Raw genomic sequence first — 16,623 nt, 5'->3', positions numbered from 1 at the left:
GGACGGACAGACGGACACAAATAGATAGATGGATGGATGGATGGATGGATGGATGGATGGAACAATAGATAGACAGACAGACAGATGATACTGACAAACATCGGGCCGAAGTCTGAGTCTCTGTAGACGTGCATGTAGCCCAGATAGACGATGAGCGCCAGCATGGAGTAAAGGAAGGCCAGGACGGCGACGGCCACAAAAAACTCCACCGAGGACGAGGAGTCGCCCACCAGATGAGTGGCAGACACTGAGCGGTTGCAGAGGGTCCTGTTCTGCTCCACCAACAGCTCATGGTTTAACCTGAAAAATCAACACACCGACTTCACCTTATCTAGGATTACTTTGGTGATGTTAATCTTTCTATTCATCTTTAACATTAATCTTTGTTTTATTTGATTCTGTTTTGGTTCTATTTTGACCAACTATATTTTTAGTTATTATAAACTCTGAGATTAGTTTATATCATCAGTAGGACAATATAAAATGGTTAGGGAGCAGTGTTTAATTTGGTTGTATTGAAAAGTTGTTAAATTGAACATTTCATACAAGACAATATTTAATTTAATTAATTAAGAAATGTCTCATATCATTATAGTGTCATTATCAAATCTATATCATAAGCATTTTCATCAGATTTTTACGTATAAAGTGTGTGCCTGTGATTATTCGTGCATTTGTTGTTTTATATACATCATTTGACAAGAAAAAGTTTTACAATGAAAATAAAGTTTTTCCTTTCAGTAAATTCATATTATTTTTAGTTTTACTTCAAAAACATTTGAATATCTTGTATTTTATTTTACTTACAAACATGTATTCTAGTTGACCTCTTTTATGTTTCTGTATTATATATATATATATATATATATATATATATATATATATATATATATATATATATATATTTATTTATTTATTTATATATATATATATACATAAAAAAATTTTTTGTTTATTTTCAGTAGCCCCACACCTGAATGGGTAGGTGAAAGTGGCAGTGAGTGTTTCATTGCTGCCATCGCAGAAGACGGAGAGCACATTTCTGCCGGAAAATCCCCCACAGGTCCCGAACGCGAGCACAGCAGTGATCTGGAAACATGTGAACAGAATCATGAAAACAACAAAGCTTCATGCAAACCGGTCTTAGGTTTCCTACTTACAGCGGTATACATCTTTATCATTGCACTACCTACTTTTTAAATACATCATCTGCACAGTTTCTTTCACAATATTATACAGTATTATGTAAAGTATTTGTATAGTCTTTCTCAGATTGTGTGTATAGTCAACAATATATAGTATATGTCCAATTAAATTAAAGGTTGAGTATAATCCATATCACTTTTCTGAAAAATGATACTGTATATTGTATTTCATGATTCAGTTTTTTTTCTGTGTGTATTTATGGTTGTGAATTGCCATAGATATATACATTAGATGTCGTCTACCCTGTTGTTGTCTATTGGAAGGAATGCGTCAATAGAGCCGCCATTTTAGTACAGGGTAGCGCTCCTTTGAATGAATGCGGGACCAAGCTGCAGTGGAGGACTGTGGCTATCCAGAGTCAGAGATATACACTTATATCTATGATCAGTTTTCCCGCAGGTTAGGCGGGAATTTTTTTTTATATTACGAAAATTATAATTTGACATCACTTTTCTACATTGATGATCGCACAGGCATTCCTGACAAAGAGCGTGTGTTTGTGTGCATGGAAATGTACCATCCACCCTCCCTGTTAGATTTGATCTAATCCGTGTCCTGAAACACACCTCCTTCTCATTCCCTGCTAAAAAATCCATCTTAAACCAGCCTAGGCTGGTTGGCTGGTTTTAGCTGGTCGACCAGCCTGGTTTTAGAGGGGTTTGGGCCATTTCCAGGCTGGTTTCCAGCCATTTCCAGCCTGGTCTCAGCTGGTCATGCTGGGAGATGACCAGCTAAAACCAGCGTGACCAGCCTAGCCAGGCTGTGAGTCTAGTCAAAACCAGCTATGTCCAGCTTAAACCAGGCTGGTCAAGCTGGATTTAGCTGGTCATTTTCCAGCCTGAAAACCCATGAATCACAAAATATGGAAAAGCTGTTAGTTTACTGATTTATTTGTGCAGTGTACAGTGCTACTCGCTTATTTTTAATTGATTGCAATGTGATAATGCGCTTTCGTGAAGCTGTTTTAAAACAATACTTCTTGAATGATCCTGATATATTTTCTTAATGAATGTCTGCACAAATATCTGAAGAGGCATGAAATAAAGTCTGCTCTGCGTCTGTATTCAGCAATCATCTGACGCACTAATCTGATCTTGTGCTCAGTTTTAACCTTTGGTTCCCTCACGGTTTGCGTTTAACCCTTGAGCGGGCGCGTTCGTTAAGCTTGATGAAAACCTGCTGGCCGAGGCGTTTTCCAGCACCAGATGTTTGCTGTCGCTGCATGAAACATCCTGTTTGCCAACTCATTCTGGGATGTAAAGAAAAACCCTGAAAAACGTTTCATGTGTGCTTCGCTCAGATTCATGCTTTATAGACGGCAGCAGCTGAGTCAGTCGCTCCGCTTTCTCTGCCAGTAACAGACTCCTCTGAGGAAATAAAGGAGGGAGGAACTGCATGTAAGGAGGCGGATAAAGAAAACTCAAGATTTGCTGAGTCTCTGCTGTATATGGTAGAAATACTTGCAGAGGAGTCTAGAAGAGCCCCTTAAAAATGTGATTTTATATGCATATAAGCATAACAAATGTATGTAAGCACATAGTTGTGGTGGAGAATCTCAAAATATGAGTTAAATAATGTTCCACGGTCATTTGGTGAAGATAAAACCATTAAAAATACACTCAAATATGATATTTAAACTGTAAAATGAGTAAAAAAACACCATTCTTGAGTTTTTGGAAGGACAACTTAATTGTTTTATGTTTAATTCACTTTAATTTGTAAACTAATCTTAAATCCTTCATGTTGTCCCAACACATATAGATTGAGTGAAACCAAAGACTGTAGAATACACAAGACATGTCACTCGTATCTTATTGAATTGGGAAAAGTGTAACGGTCAATTTGGCGAATTAAGCCCAGCCTGCTAGTACAGGAGCCAATCACCGATCGATATATGGCAAATAAAGCCCGCCTTTTAGTACAGGAGCCAATCGCCGATCTCTAGACTGACGGAACTCCGGGGGAGGGGCTCAGATCAGACAGGAGTTACATCTGTAAATAGTTTTGCATTAATTGGAAGATAGTGTAAAGGGATGTGTTGGTTTAGTTTTTTCCTGATTAGGGAATTTAATTTGGATAATTTGCTGTAAAAATGTCTGACTGCTGTTATAGTTTGTATTTTTATTTTTTGTAAATAAATAAATAACGTAAATTTAAACAAAATAAGTTTTAAGATTGATTATTGGTGACTGGGTGTGAGCCTGATAGGGCAGCTTTATTTGAACTCAGGAAAATTAAGACAGATTTAACATGATTTAAGACCTACGACCCAATATTTCAGCGAATTTAAGACTTTATAATTTTGTTTTTGAAATGTAAGAATTTCTAAGACTTTTTAGGAGCATTATGAAATCAATTTTAGACTTATCCAAGACTAAACACTCAGGATTTTTTCTAATGGTCTGGTTACTTCTGTAAATAGTTTTTGTATTAATGAAAGATCATGTAAAGAGATGTGTTGCGTTAGTCTTTTTCCTGAGTAGAGAGTATCATTTGGATAATTTGTTGTAAAATGTCTGACTGCTGTTGTAATTTGTAACTTTTTGCAAAAACAAAAAAAAAAACGGTTAAAATCAACAAAAGAAGTTTTAAGATTGATTATTAGTGACTGGGTGTGAGCCTGATAGGGTATTGTAGCTTTACTTGGACACAGGAAAATTATGACCGGTTTACAATAATTTAAGACCTACGACACAATATTTCAGTGAATTTAAGACTTTTTAATTTTGTTTTTGAAATGTAAGAATTTCTAAGACTTTTTAAGAGCATTATGAAAGATATTTTAGACTTATTCAGGACTGAACACTCAGGATTTTTTCTAACAGTCTGGTTACTTCTGTATATAGTTTTTGTGTTAATGGAAGATCATGTAAAGGGATGTGTTGCTTTAGTCTTTTTTTGCCTGATTAGAGAATTTATTTTGGATAATGAGTTGTAAAATGTCTGACTGCTGTTGTAATTTGTATGTTTTTGCAAAAAAATAACGTGAATATAAGCAAAAGATGTTTTAATTGATTATTGGTGACTGGGTATCAGCCTGATAGGGGAGCTTTTCTTTGGACACAGGAAAATTAAGACCGATTTAAAATGGTTTACGACACAATATTTTAATCAATTTAAGACTTTTAAATTTTGTTTTTGAAATTTAAAACATTTAAAGATTTTTTAAGACCTTATTAGGATCATTATGAAGGAAATTTTAGACTTATACATGGCTAAACACCTTCTAATGGCCTGTTACTTCTGTATAGTATTTGTGTTAATGAAAGATCATGTAAGGGATGTGTTGCTTAACTTTTTTTTTTCCTGATAAGGGAATTTAATTTGGATATTTTGCAGTAAAAATGTCTTGACTGCTGTTGTAAATTGTAAAAAAAAAAAAAAAAAAAAAAAAAAACGTAAATATAAACAAAAAAAGTTTTAAGATTGATTATTGGTGATTTTCCACTGTAAAACATATGCTGGATAAGTTGGCGGTTCATTCCGCTGTGGCGACCCCAGATTAATAAACAGGCTAAGCTGAAAAAAATTAATGAAGGAATTATTGGTGATTGGGTGATGGCCTGATAGGGTAGCTTTACTTCCTGCTTATTGCACAAGACTCTGTTTTGCACTCTCTATGATGCACAAGCTTTGTTTTTTCCAGTTATGCCTTTGTTGATTTTATATAGAGTACTGAATCCATATTGTCAGTATATCTGATACACTGTAAACACATAAATGAATTAAACTGACACAATTTGAGATAAACTATACAAATCAACCCTAAAATTGTCAGAATATTATTCCCTATGATGCTCAAGCTTTGCTTTTTTACAGTTATGCCTTGGTTGATTGTATATACATCTATATTGGCTACAGTATATAACTCCAGCACTTTCTAATGCACAATCCAGTGGTGTAAACGCGTTTTCAACAGGCCTTTGCTCTCCATGATGAGGTTACACCGTGAAAACGTGGTAAACAGTATATTTCTACTTACCCACTCCAGGACTTTAACGAAACCCAGAGGCTCTTTAACGGGGCTCAAGTTCAATCTGAATCCAGTCTGCATCTTTCCCACCGAGCCAGAAATCCACCAGGAAGAAAGGGAAGAGCTTGAAAATCTTGCAGGCTCAAGTTTGCTTAAAAAAAAATAAAGTTTAACAGAGTGACGTGGTGTGTGTGTGTGTGTGTGTGTGTGTGTGTGGTAAAAGATGCTGCTCCTCCTCCACAGAAACCGGAGTAAATCCAGATGACAGGAGAAACGGAGTTCAGCGCAAGATATGAACTATTGCGTGAAGGGTTTGATTTATACAGTAATTATCAATCGAACGAAGTAAAATAAATAAAAGTTTTTCTCCGCGTCAAAAAGTCCCGCAAATATTTCAGTCATATGATCCTCTACATTCCTGCGCTCCGTTAAACTCTTCATTCTCTTAAAGGAGCAGATCACCCAAAAAATAACTTATCATTTCAATAATTGATGTATTGAGCGATAATCGCTGTTAAATTATGCGTTTGTTTCGTATTGATGTGTATGTAACCGTTAAAGATGTATGTAAAAGCTAACGGAAAACGTTAGCACGCGACGTTACGTCAGAGCTCAGTTTACGTTAATGTTACATAAATACACGCGTTTGTTTATAATTTTAAAATATTTACTTGTTTATCTAATATTTTACACGTATTTAAACAATATTATTTTTAAAACGTCTCGATAATCTGGGCAATAAATTCACAATAATACAAGTACACTCACCGGCCACTTCATTAGGTACACCTTACACCGGGTTGGACACCCTTTTGCCTTCAGAACTGCCTTAGTCCTTCGTGGCATTGATTCAATAAGGTACTGGAAATATTCCTCAGAGATTTTGCTCCATATTGTCCTGATAGCATCACGCAGCTGCTGCAAATTTGCCCGCTGCACATCCATGATGGGAATCTCCCGTTCCACCACATCCCAAAGGTGCTCTATTGGATTGAGATCTAGTGACTGTGGAGGCCATTTGAGCACAGTGAACTCATTGTCATGATCAAGAAACCAGTCTAAGATGATTCACGCTTTATGACATGGTGCGTCATCCTGCTGGAAGTAGCCATCAGAAGATGGAGACACTGTGCTCATAAAGGAATAGACATGGTCAGCAACAATACTCAGGTAGGCTGTGGCGTTGACACTAATGGGCTCAAAGTGTGCCAAGAAAATATCCCCCCCACCATTACACCACCACCAACTTGAACCGTTAATACAAGAGAGGATGGATCCATGTTTTCATGGTGTTGACGCAAAATTCTGACCCGACCATGTGAATGTTGCAGCAGAAATTGTCCAGTTTTGGTGAGTCTGTGTGAATTGTAGTCTCGGTTTCCTGTTCTTAGCTGACAGGAGCGGCGCCCGGTGTCGTCTTCTGCTGCTGTAGCCCATCCACCTCAAGGTTGGATGTGTTGTGTGATCAGAGATGCTCTTCTGCAGACCTCGGTTGTAACGAGTGCTTATTTAAGTTACTATTGCCTTTCTATCAGCTGGAACTAGTCTGGCCATTCTCCTCTGACCCCTGGCATCAAGGCATTTGCGCCCACAGAACTGCCGCTGGATATTTCCTCTTTGTCAGACCATTCTCTGTAAACCCTAGAGAAGGTTTTGCGTGAAAATCTCAGTAGATCAGTAGCTTCTGAAAAACTCAGACCAGCCCGCCTTAGCCATAGACATCTAATACAGAGCTCTCTATAATCATGTCTATGAATATTGATGCACTAAAGCATGTTTTTACATATATTATTTTAAAACCCTTTGGTAATCAGAGTAAATACATATTATCTTATTTTATAAATACTATAGGCCACACGGTGGCTCAGTGGTTAGCACTGTGCCCTCACACGGCTGGTTCAAGTCACCGGCTGGGTCAGTTGGCATTTCTGTGTGGAGTTTGCATGTTCTCCCCATGTTGGCGTGCTCTGGTGCAAACACATGCGCAATAGGTGAATTGGCAGTAGTGTATGAATGTGTGTGTGTGTGTGTGTGAATGAGTGAGTATGGGTGGTTCACAGCACTGGGTTGCAGCTGGAAGGGCATATGCTGCGTAAAATATATGCAGGAATAGTTGGCGGTTCTTTCCACAGTGGCATCCTCTGAAATAGAGACTAAGGAAAACGAATGAATAAATGAACATCACATGACCCACGACATCCAAAAAACCCCAAATCAGATCAGGTTGTGGTATGATATTGCTTTTTATTTAAACTTTCACACTAATGTCCCTAACACAGTTTTTTAATGTGTTCATGAAGTGATTTCGTTACTAGATTGAAGGCTAGTGCATCGAGAAACAGTTTACTGTCTTTACAGCAGCTATAAAAGGGAATGAACATTTCATCTGTTTCACTAGTCCATAAAAAAGGAAGAGAAATAATAACATTTCAGCAGAAAGGATGGACTGTAGTAGTTGTTGCTTTTTTTTTTGTCTGTTTTAAATCACTTGCTTTAGATTAAAATAGAGGTGGAAAGTGGAAGAGACCCAACATATACATAAAAACATCGATGAAATCATAATTCGCCAGTGTACAATCAAACATGTATGTACACACACTCACTCACACACTCACTCACACATAATAGATATATATGAACACGCGTGTCAGAAACCGATTGAGCCACGTCAGCCAGACTGTAAAACAGATAAATGAACTCTCTGTTGGTACAAAATGGGCATTTAGACAAAAATAAGAACAGATCTCTATCTGCACTAAGAAGAAGCCGGTTCTCTCCATACAAACAAACACACACGTTCATATATACAAGAGAGGAGGCAGTTTGGCCACATTATTCGGACTACGGAGATTTACTATGGTAAAGGCGGTGTTTACATCGCTCGTAAAAAATAATGAATACAAAATAGCAAAACCAAAGCTCCTCTAAAATGATTCCCGCTGTAGAATTAAACGCGTTTGGGAATGAACAGCTGTAGTAAATATTGAAAACTAATAAAAATGTTTTCTTTACATCGTTTGTCCTGATGGAGCATTTTAAATGTTGGCAAATCGGGATTATGTTGTTTTTTTTTTGCAGAACAAGAAAATTATTAGATCTTGACAAGACTATGTTTAGATATTTCATCCGAACAATAAATAGAAGGAAATACTCGTTCATATTTGGCATGAAGAAAATTAATCCTGCATTTAACATTTCAAATTGTGACAATATTTTCATGAACAAAGGTTAGAATAGTCACCACTGTGCAATTAATTACAAAAAATTATATATATATATATATATATATGAGCAATTTCACACGAGTAGCATTGTGATATGGCTGTATATTGGCACTGGTGGGAGGCGTGCGTTGGCTCGAGGCCATAAATATATATATATATATATATATATATATATATATATATATATATATATATATATATATATAAGAATAAAAAAATTGTATTATAATAAAATAATCATATATATATATATATATATATATATATATATATATATATATATATATATATATATATATATATATATATAAAATTATAATGTATGTGTATATATATATATATATATATATATATATATATATATATATATATATATATATATATATTCGAGATTTTACAGATATATATTTTACAGATCAGCCAATACATATTTACCATATTTGCTCTAATTTTGTTTACTGTATATAAATGGGTTATATATATATATATATATATATATATATATATATTAACCTTACTAACATTATACAGCAATAATTGAGATATAACCATAATCACTCCCACCAGGATTTTGCAAGGGCATTTTTTATATTTGCGGCCAAAAATGACAAATTTTGTGTCGACTTTCCTTAAAAATTATGGCCTCCTTTGCTTCAACTCTTGTGTTTTTATGTAAAAATACAAGAAAATATTAGAAAAAAAAACAAAGGACTCGGAAAATCCAGGCCGGAATGCTATATAAATATATATTGCTGTGATTTAAATGAATGTGCTATTTAAATTAAAATCTTATTTGCAAAATCACACAATACTGCACTACAGTACATATATTTCATATTTTTAGCATTACAATGAGGATTAATAATAAGAATTAGCTTTAAAGGGGAACTATATTGCTCCTTTTTACAAGATGTAAAATAAGTCTCTAATGTCCCTAAAGTTTGTAGAGAAGTTTCAGCTCAAAATACCACACAGATAATGTTTTATAACTCTTTGAAGCTGTCCCTAGTTGATTCTAGTTGTGTTGTTTTGGTGACTGTCTCTTTAAATGCAAATGAGATTGTGCTCTTTTCGAAAGCGGGCGGAGCTACAAATGCCTGCGTGTCAGCATAGTGGCAGATTCCACAGCAAGACTAATGTCCTATGCTAATGAGGGAGAGATCATCACTATAGTGGGCGGGGCTTTCCTCCTTTGATGACACATACAAAGAGAAAATGTCAATCAAAGTGTTTCTGCAGACTGTTTTCATCAAGTCTGATTATAAAGAATTAAATTAATAAATGGCTACCAATAGAAGCTGGTTATATTCATGGTATGTTGCCACATAACTGTGTTTAAACCCCATATAAAAGTGATTTTTGCTAAATAGGTCCCCTTTAAGAATTAAAGAAAAGTAACCATGTAGATGGAAGTGTGACATGATAATTTGCTGTCGAAATGTGCCTAAATGTCAGAAATACTAAACAATATATGATTCATTTTCTTCATGCAAACTGAATTGTCCCTCTATTTAGATTTTAGGATGAAATATAAGCTAAACACAGTCTTGCGATTTAAAAATAAAGCTAGAATCGTCCTCAAATAAACACAAGGCCGGCGAAAGGAAAGTGATCGCTCTATCTCAGCCGTCCTCTTTGCATAAAGGAATAGATTAATCCTCTGATAAAGTGAAAAACTCTACACACGACATTCACATTCGACAAACACTGGACGATTAGCTTTCAGTCCTACAGTCAAGCAAAGCCAAAACTCCTGGCCGTTTTTACACACACATAAACGTCTCCATTCCTGCAAAGACGTGTGCATTTTGACGCTGGGTTAAATGATTTAAATAGCACGATAACAGCTCTCGTCCGCATTAGAAAGAGACAGTGAAGCGTAGCGAGTCAGGGGACAGAAACCGTGTGTCCTCACGTCTGTCGGCGGAGCAAAGGACGATGGGGGAAAAACTCTCAGAGCAGCAGATCCTGCACTTCGCTCTCCTTCAGCTTGGCATTGTCTCTCACCTCATCGAAGGTGTACGTCTTTACAATCTTGCCGTTCCTGAACACGGTGTGCAGCAGGTCCTGCCATGGAAATAAGAGGAAAATCAAACAGATATCAGAGATGCATTTAGAGCTATATTAAGTCTATATTATTAGCCCAAATGATGTTTAACAGAGCAAAGAATTTTTCACAGTATGTCTGATAATATTTTTTCTTCTGGAGAAAGTCTGATTTGTTTTATTTAGGCTAAAATAAAAGCAGTTTTTATTGTTTTTAACCCATTTTAGGGTCAATAATATTAGACCCCTTTCGCATCTCAAATGTCTCTCGCGAGTGCCGTTGGCGATGTTCCCACATAAACTCATCAGGGGCTGCTGTCGACCGGCTGAATGACTGAATGATTGACTGTGCGACCGGCCAATCGACGGACCCACCCTCCTCCTTCCCTGAACCCAACCAGTTTTACCGATTTACCCGCCCGCCCGCTCACTTCCCCTAAACCCAACCGTCGATTTAAAATAAAGCCGTCCAGAAAAAGAAAAGCCCTCGTCTGATTTTTTAAACACGTTTTCGTATTTTAACACATTCTCACCCTGTTGTTCACCCTGTTTTATTTTTTGGATTCAGATTTCTGGAACCGCTCTTCCCCGGACTCGAACCTGGTCATCGTCGTCATGGTAAACTCCGCCAACGTACATGACGAGCTAATGGGACTACTAACTGGTTGCGGAGGGAAAGCCCTCCACACGGCGGTTAGCGGTCAGCCGGTAAGCGCCAAAAGGAAAGGCATCATACCGCCCTGTAGCGTTCGCTTAAAAACATGAAAGCCATACGTAAATCCGGCTACATATTCCGCGTTCTCCAGAAACGTCCCCAAGACTACGTTTTCAGAATGAGCCTGGGTTTAATATTTGTTTCAGATTGTCTACATGACAAACCACTGTTATACAATGACTTGCCTAATTGCCCTAACTTTAACCTAATTTACCTAGTTAAGCCTTTAAATGAATCACTTTAAGCTGTCATCATGGAAAAGATAAAATAAATCAGTTATTAGAGATGAGTTATTAAAACTATTATGTTTAGAAATGTGTTGAAATAATCGGCTCTCCGTTAAACAGAAATACAGGATAAACATGTACAGGAAAGCTAATAATTCAGACTTCAGCTTTATATTTAAATAAATTTTTCACTTCTAATTATCAAGAAAATTTAATGCATAAAAAAACAAACCTCTCCGTATTCCTCCAGATCTCCTTTTCCCTCTTCCAGAGTCACGAAATCTCCACTCGGCGTCCTGTGAAGAGAAAGACGACCCTTCTTTGACCGTTTATTGGGGTCTGCCACAGGGTCCTTGAAGACGTTTACCTGCAATTAACAACAATGTGTGAATGAAAAGTTTAACGCTCTCAAAAAAATACTTTCTCTTTGTCAATGCATACATTAATAATGTCAGTGTTCAAACATTTGCCATCAAGTGTTACTTTTGGCAGCAAATTTTTTATTTAGTTTTAGTCTTGAGTAAAATATCATTTTGTTTTAGTCATATTTGCAGCATTTCAAGTGGTTTAATACAATAAACTAAATTTAAAATAATTTAATTATTTCATTCTTTTAACAAAATCAAAGAAAGTTTATTTATTTTAGTTTGGCTGGAATGGCCATGTGAACAGTAATTTCTTGCAAAATATTATGTGCTGTCATCATGGCAAAGACAAAAGAAATCATTTATTAGAAATATGTCGTATAACTATTAAACATAACAGCATCAGAGTATTGTACAACAGGCTTTTTCTAGGAACATATTGAAATGTGTTGTATTTTGCATTTGGAAACTTAAGTTCACACAACAAATTAAGCAAACTTAACGTTTTGTTTGAAGTATTTTTGTCAATTATAATTATACACAACATATGAATTGAGACGAGTTATACTTCATTGTCCTTTTCAAGAAATTTGTCTTGGACTCAGTGCACATAGATAAAAAAACCCAAAAAAAACATATACACTCAATATATACAACATATATGCCCAAATGCATTGCTCCTGCAGAATTTATAAAGTTCAGATGCAAAAATCAGTGCCCTCTGAATTTTTTTTTCTAAAATGAGCATTTTAAATTCAGTAATTGTATTAGAATGGAAAAGCACAGGCCCTAGAGTCTCTGCTAGCTCTGCACTTACGCCCAGTCCGTTCGTCACCACATAACTGCACTTAAAAGAGCAGTTGAGCAGATCTCGGGTCAGTTTCTGCAGTAAAGCTCCTCCTGAGCCAAACGCAATGTTCTCGATGCTCCATCTGTGCTCCTTCATGCCCTCCACGATCTGTATAACACATGCAATCAACAACAGAGCAGGTATTTACACCTTTCCCAAAGTCATAAAGCACTTTTCATGCATTTTCCAGGTGTGTTTTTTAAAACGTTTCCAGCACTTTACAAGTGCAATAAATCAGTATTTACATATACATACATGCTTCATTAGAGTGTAATTGTTCAACCCTTTTCACTTTATACTGCATGAAATAATATTTTTATCTATTTAGTAAGATAAATTATCATGAAAGCAACAATAATATTTTCAAGCAGTTTCAAGCACTTCATTCAAAAATGAAGTGCTTTTGATGTGCTTAGACACGATTAAACATGACTAAAATTCAAGTGTTTTCATGCATTTCCAGAATGAATGCCAGAAACAGCTCAATAGCTGCACATACACACCTCCTGTAGGGTGTTGATGTCCACACCGTCACCCTGAATGACCCGAATGTACGGCGGAAGCACCTTATAGCCTTTAGAGTTCTCCTCTGGAGGAAACTTCTTGCCTAAAATCTCCAGGACCTGCAAAATAACACATCATTTTCATTTTCAGGGCACTCATTCAAATACTCACTGGAAAAACCCTGGAGCAGAATTAAATGGGGTTATTACAAGAATTTTTTACTTTTATTTTTTATATATATTTATATAAAGTAAGTAATAGTGATGGGTAAAGTAATACTTTCTGTCTATAAGTAAATATATGACATTCATATATTATATGAGAGACTTGTGGTGATAATTGCATCTGAAAAAAGCGAATCTAATTGGATTTGCATTGTTAACCTTAAATAAAAAGCTAAAAGTATTTCATGTTTTAATTTTTTAGTTATGACTCTCCAAAACTCACTCCACATATATAAATATACGTAAATAAAAAATGGCAATAACATAATTTATAAAACTACTGAAGTGCTGATGGAAATATATAATACAAGTGCTAAATTACATAATTATTATTTCCTGTTTAATGTCTTTAATTACGGCCCTAAAACACTTTTTCTGTGTGACACTTTCCACTTGAGTTACGAATCATTCATAAGTCTGCAGATTTTGTACAGAAATAGCCCAGGTCCTGGTCATAACCACTGTACCTTGAGCACGGTGTCGAGAGGATTTCCAGAATCGGGCCGCACCACCAGCGGGGCATCTGCGCTCCTCATCTCGATCAGACTCCGCAGGTCTTCACCCCAGATCTTCTCACAGGCGTTGTAGATGTCGTAGCTGTCGCTGACGATGGACACGGGCACCGACGGGAACTGCTTGATGATGTGCTCAAAAGCGTCTTTCTCATGGTCCTTTCCCCAGGCAGTGATTGTGCTGCAACACAAAGTCACAAATGCTGTTTATATATATATATATATATATATATATATATATATGAATGTACATGCCAACATCTATTAGCATTAATTACATTTCAGCAATTAGATATAAATGAGCTGTTTGAGATTAAAAACAACAACAATTAAATTACAACAAAAAGAAAATGTACAATAAGATATACTAAAAAGAATCAGACTAAATGTGCAGATTTCTCTCTATGCATAGAAATAGAAATATGTAAACAAAATTTAGCTGTTTAAGATGAACTAATTATTAAAATACTATGCAGATTTTTCTATGCATATAAATATGGGAAAAGGCTGTTTAAGATAAAGAACTAACGATCAGAATACCATGCAGATGTCTCTCTATGTAAAGAAATATAAACATTCATTAAAAAAAATCTATCTAAGATAAAAAAACTAATTATTAGTATGCAGATTTCTCTCTATGCAAATTATTTAAACTACAATAATATGACTCCTAAAATTAATTATTATACCTACTATGCAGATTTCTTTCTATGCATATAAATATAAACGTGTACAAATATATAAATGTTTAAGATAAAAACGAACAACCTATTATACAGATTTCTCTCTATGCATATAAATATTAAAAAAGGTAAAAACTAACTAACCTACTTTGCAAATTTCTCTCTATGTATAGAAATATAAATATGCATAACAAATGTTTAAGATTATGGTTTAAGATTAAAAATGTAATGTTTAAAATAAAAAATAAAAAAACATACCTACTATGCAGATTTATCTCTATGCACATAAATATATGCAAATAAAGTACAATATATTATGAATCCTAATTAGTTGCTGATTACAAATTACATGACAAAATGTGTGTCTACTTTTCAAAGTTAATACTTTCACACATTTATAGTAACGTAATCTGATTACTTTTGGATTACATTTAGATTACTTTAACATATAGTTTTGACAGATATACATACAAATATATGTTCAAATATTTATCAGCAATAGAAGCCCCAACAACAAAGTGCAATGGAGAGTTAATCCTTTTAACACATTTATGGTAATGTAATCTGATTACTTTTGGCTTTTGGATTACATTTAGATTACTTTTGTGCTAATCTACATTTTATGTTTCTTATATTAATGTAGGATAATGTTGCATTGCTTTCACACATATATACTGCATAAAATAAAAAACATACCTACTATGCAGATTTCTCTCTATGCACATAAATATATGCAAATAAAGTACAATAGCATAACTCATAAAACTACTCAAGTGCTGAAATATATTATAAAAGTGCTAAATTATATAAAAAACTAATAATATATAAAAAAAGGGTTAACGTATTTTTACTGTTACTAACATTTATTAATATTATGCAATTTATTTCCATATTTATATGCAAATGCATATGCAAATATAATAAATTATATAATAAAAATATCTAAATTATTTTTAGTGTTTTACACATACAAGTTTAAAACATACTGTGTAGACATAAACCTTTTTAAAATATGTACACAATGAGTGTGTATATAATAAATATATCACATTAATATTACAAAATTGCCCAGCCATTTACATGCTGATCACCATGTTTCATTTTATGACACGCACCACTAGCTGGCAGCATTTTACAAAACATCAGTCAATGCAAAAGTAACTTCTCCTGTGATTCAATTCACCACAGTCTTTCACACCAAGATTTGCTCGAGTGTGAAGAAACTCTGGTCTCCGATAATGATGTAACAGGATGCTGCTGAATATACGACAGGAAATGAGGAGGGTAATGATGCGGCATTAACTAACCAGAATGCATTGTGCAACATCTAACACAACAGCAACTACTTAAAACCCTCCAGTTTAAAGGAAATTGGTTTTAGCTGTTCATATTAACTATCATCCTGAAGCTGCAGTATTCATTCAGACACAACAAGTTTGAGCTGTTCCACCTGTGTTCTGCAGCTGGTACTGAGAAGCCAGGAACCGGGTCTTTGGTGCCGTAGTATTTCTTGATGACCCCGATCCCGGCCACCGTATCCGTTCCTTTAAAGTTCACCAAGTGTGCAGATGCGCCGATACCAGCCGTCTGGGGAAAAAACAAACATGGGTCAGACTTCATTTTAAAGTTCTTGCTATTAATAAACCATTAACTATGACTTTTTGAAACTATGTTGGCTGAAAGACGTGGTTACAAACATGACAATGAAAAGATAACCTGTATATTAAGAGATGAACACAAGGTCTTTGAGGGAATTTTATTCTAAAATGTGGTGAAATATGTTTAAAAGGAATTTAATTACTTGTAAATGTGGATTAAGGTGAATTGCGTAAAGGTAAACAGCACATGAATCTCACCTCTTGCGATGAAACCCCTCTGTAACCAAAGTCATGCAGTTTATACTCCAGTCCTTCCAGGCTTCCCGACGTTTCCATGAGATATTTGGCCAGAATCTTCTTCTGTTCCCTCGAGTTTGTGGCGACGGTGATGGGATACCAGATCTGAACCAGGCAAGTCTGTTGAGGAAACAAACGCACACCATTTAAACAGCAACTATTAGGTCAACTATTAAATGATAAGAAATGTGTTTTATTT

The 16,623-nt window shown here is 35.3% G+C and overlaps 2 protein-coding genes across 4 annotated transcripts in view; both read right to left on the bottom strand.

The window, feature by feature from the left end:
* The window catches only part of sypl1 (synaptophysin-like 1), a 28,549-nt gene extending 22,592 nt beyond the window's left edge, over nucleotides 1-5,957 (bottom strand). Inside the window, exons 1-3 of one of the 3 annotated variants that reach the window (XR_012401729.1) lie at nucleotides 5,189-5,957; nucleotides 974-1,089; nucleotides 96-300 (exon numbers count right to left, since the gene is read on the bottom strand). Coding sequence is in view for 1 of the 3 variants with exons in the window: in XM_002661341.8 (XP_002661387.1) it covers nucleotides 96-300; nucleotides 974-1,089; nucleotides 5,189-5,260 (393 nt within the window). In the remaining 2 variants the exon portion in view is untranslated. The remainder of the gene's footprint in view (nucleotides 1-95; nucleotides 301-973; nucleotides 1,090-5,188) is intronic. The other 2 variants (XR_012401728.1, XM_002661341.8) reach the window with 2 other exon arrangements.
* A 1,446-nt stretch (nucleotides 5,958-7,403) lies between these two features.
* Nucleotides 7,404-16,623, bottom strand: part of nampt1 (nicotinamide phosphoribosyltransferase 1) — a 29,846-nt gene continuing 20,626 nt past the window's right edge. The window contains exons 5-11 of the mRNA XM_002661340.7: nucleotides 16,386-16,544; nucleotides 15,980-16,116; nucleotides 13,802-14,027; nucleotides 13,110-13,229; nucleotides 12,574-12,714; nucleotides 11,624-11,758; nucleotides 7,404-10,470 (exon numbers count right to left, since the gene is read on the bottom strand). Coding sequence (XP_002661386.1) covers nucleotides 10,357-10,470; nucleotides 11,624-11,758; nucleotides 12,574-12,714; nucleotides 13,110-13,229; nucleotides 13,802-14,027; nucleotides 15,980-16,116; nucleotides 16,386-16,544 — 1,032 coding nt within the window. The 3' untranslated portion in view covers nucleotides 7,404-10,356. The remainder of the gene's footprint in view (nucleotides 10,471-11,623; nucleotides 11,759-12,573; nucleotides 12,715-13,109; nucleotides 13,230-13,801; nucleotides 14,028-15,979; nucleotides 16,117-16,385; nucleotides 16,545-16,623) is intronic.

This window comes from Danio rerio, chromosome 4, assembly GCF_049306965.1.
Source record: "Danio rerio strain Tuebingen ecotype United States chromosome 4, GRCz12tu, whole genome shotgun sequence".
NCBI classification, from domain to species: domain Eukaryota; kingdom Metazoa; phylum Chordata; class Actinopteri; order Cypriniformes; family Danionidae; genus Danio; species Danio rerio.
This window is presented reverse-complemented; position numbering and strand designations above follow the sequence as displayed.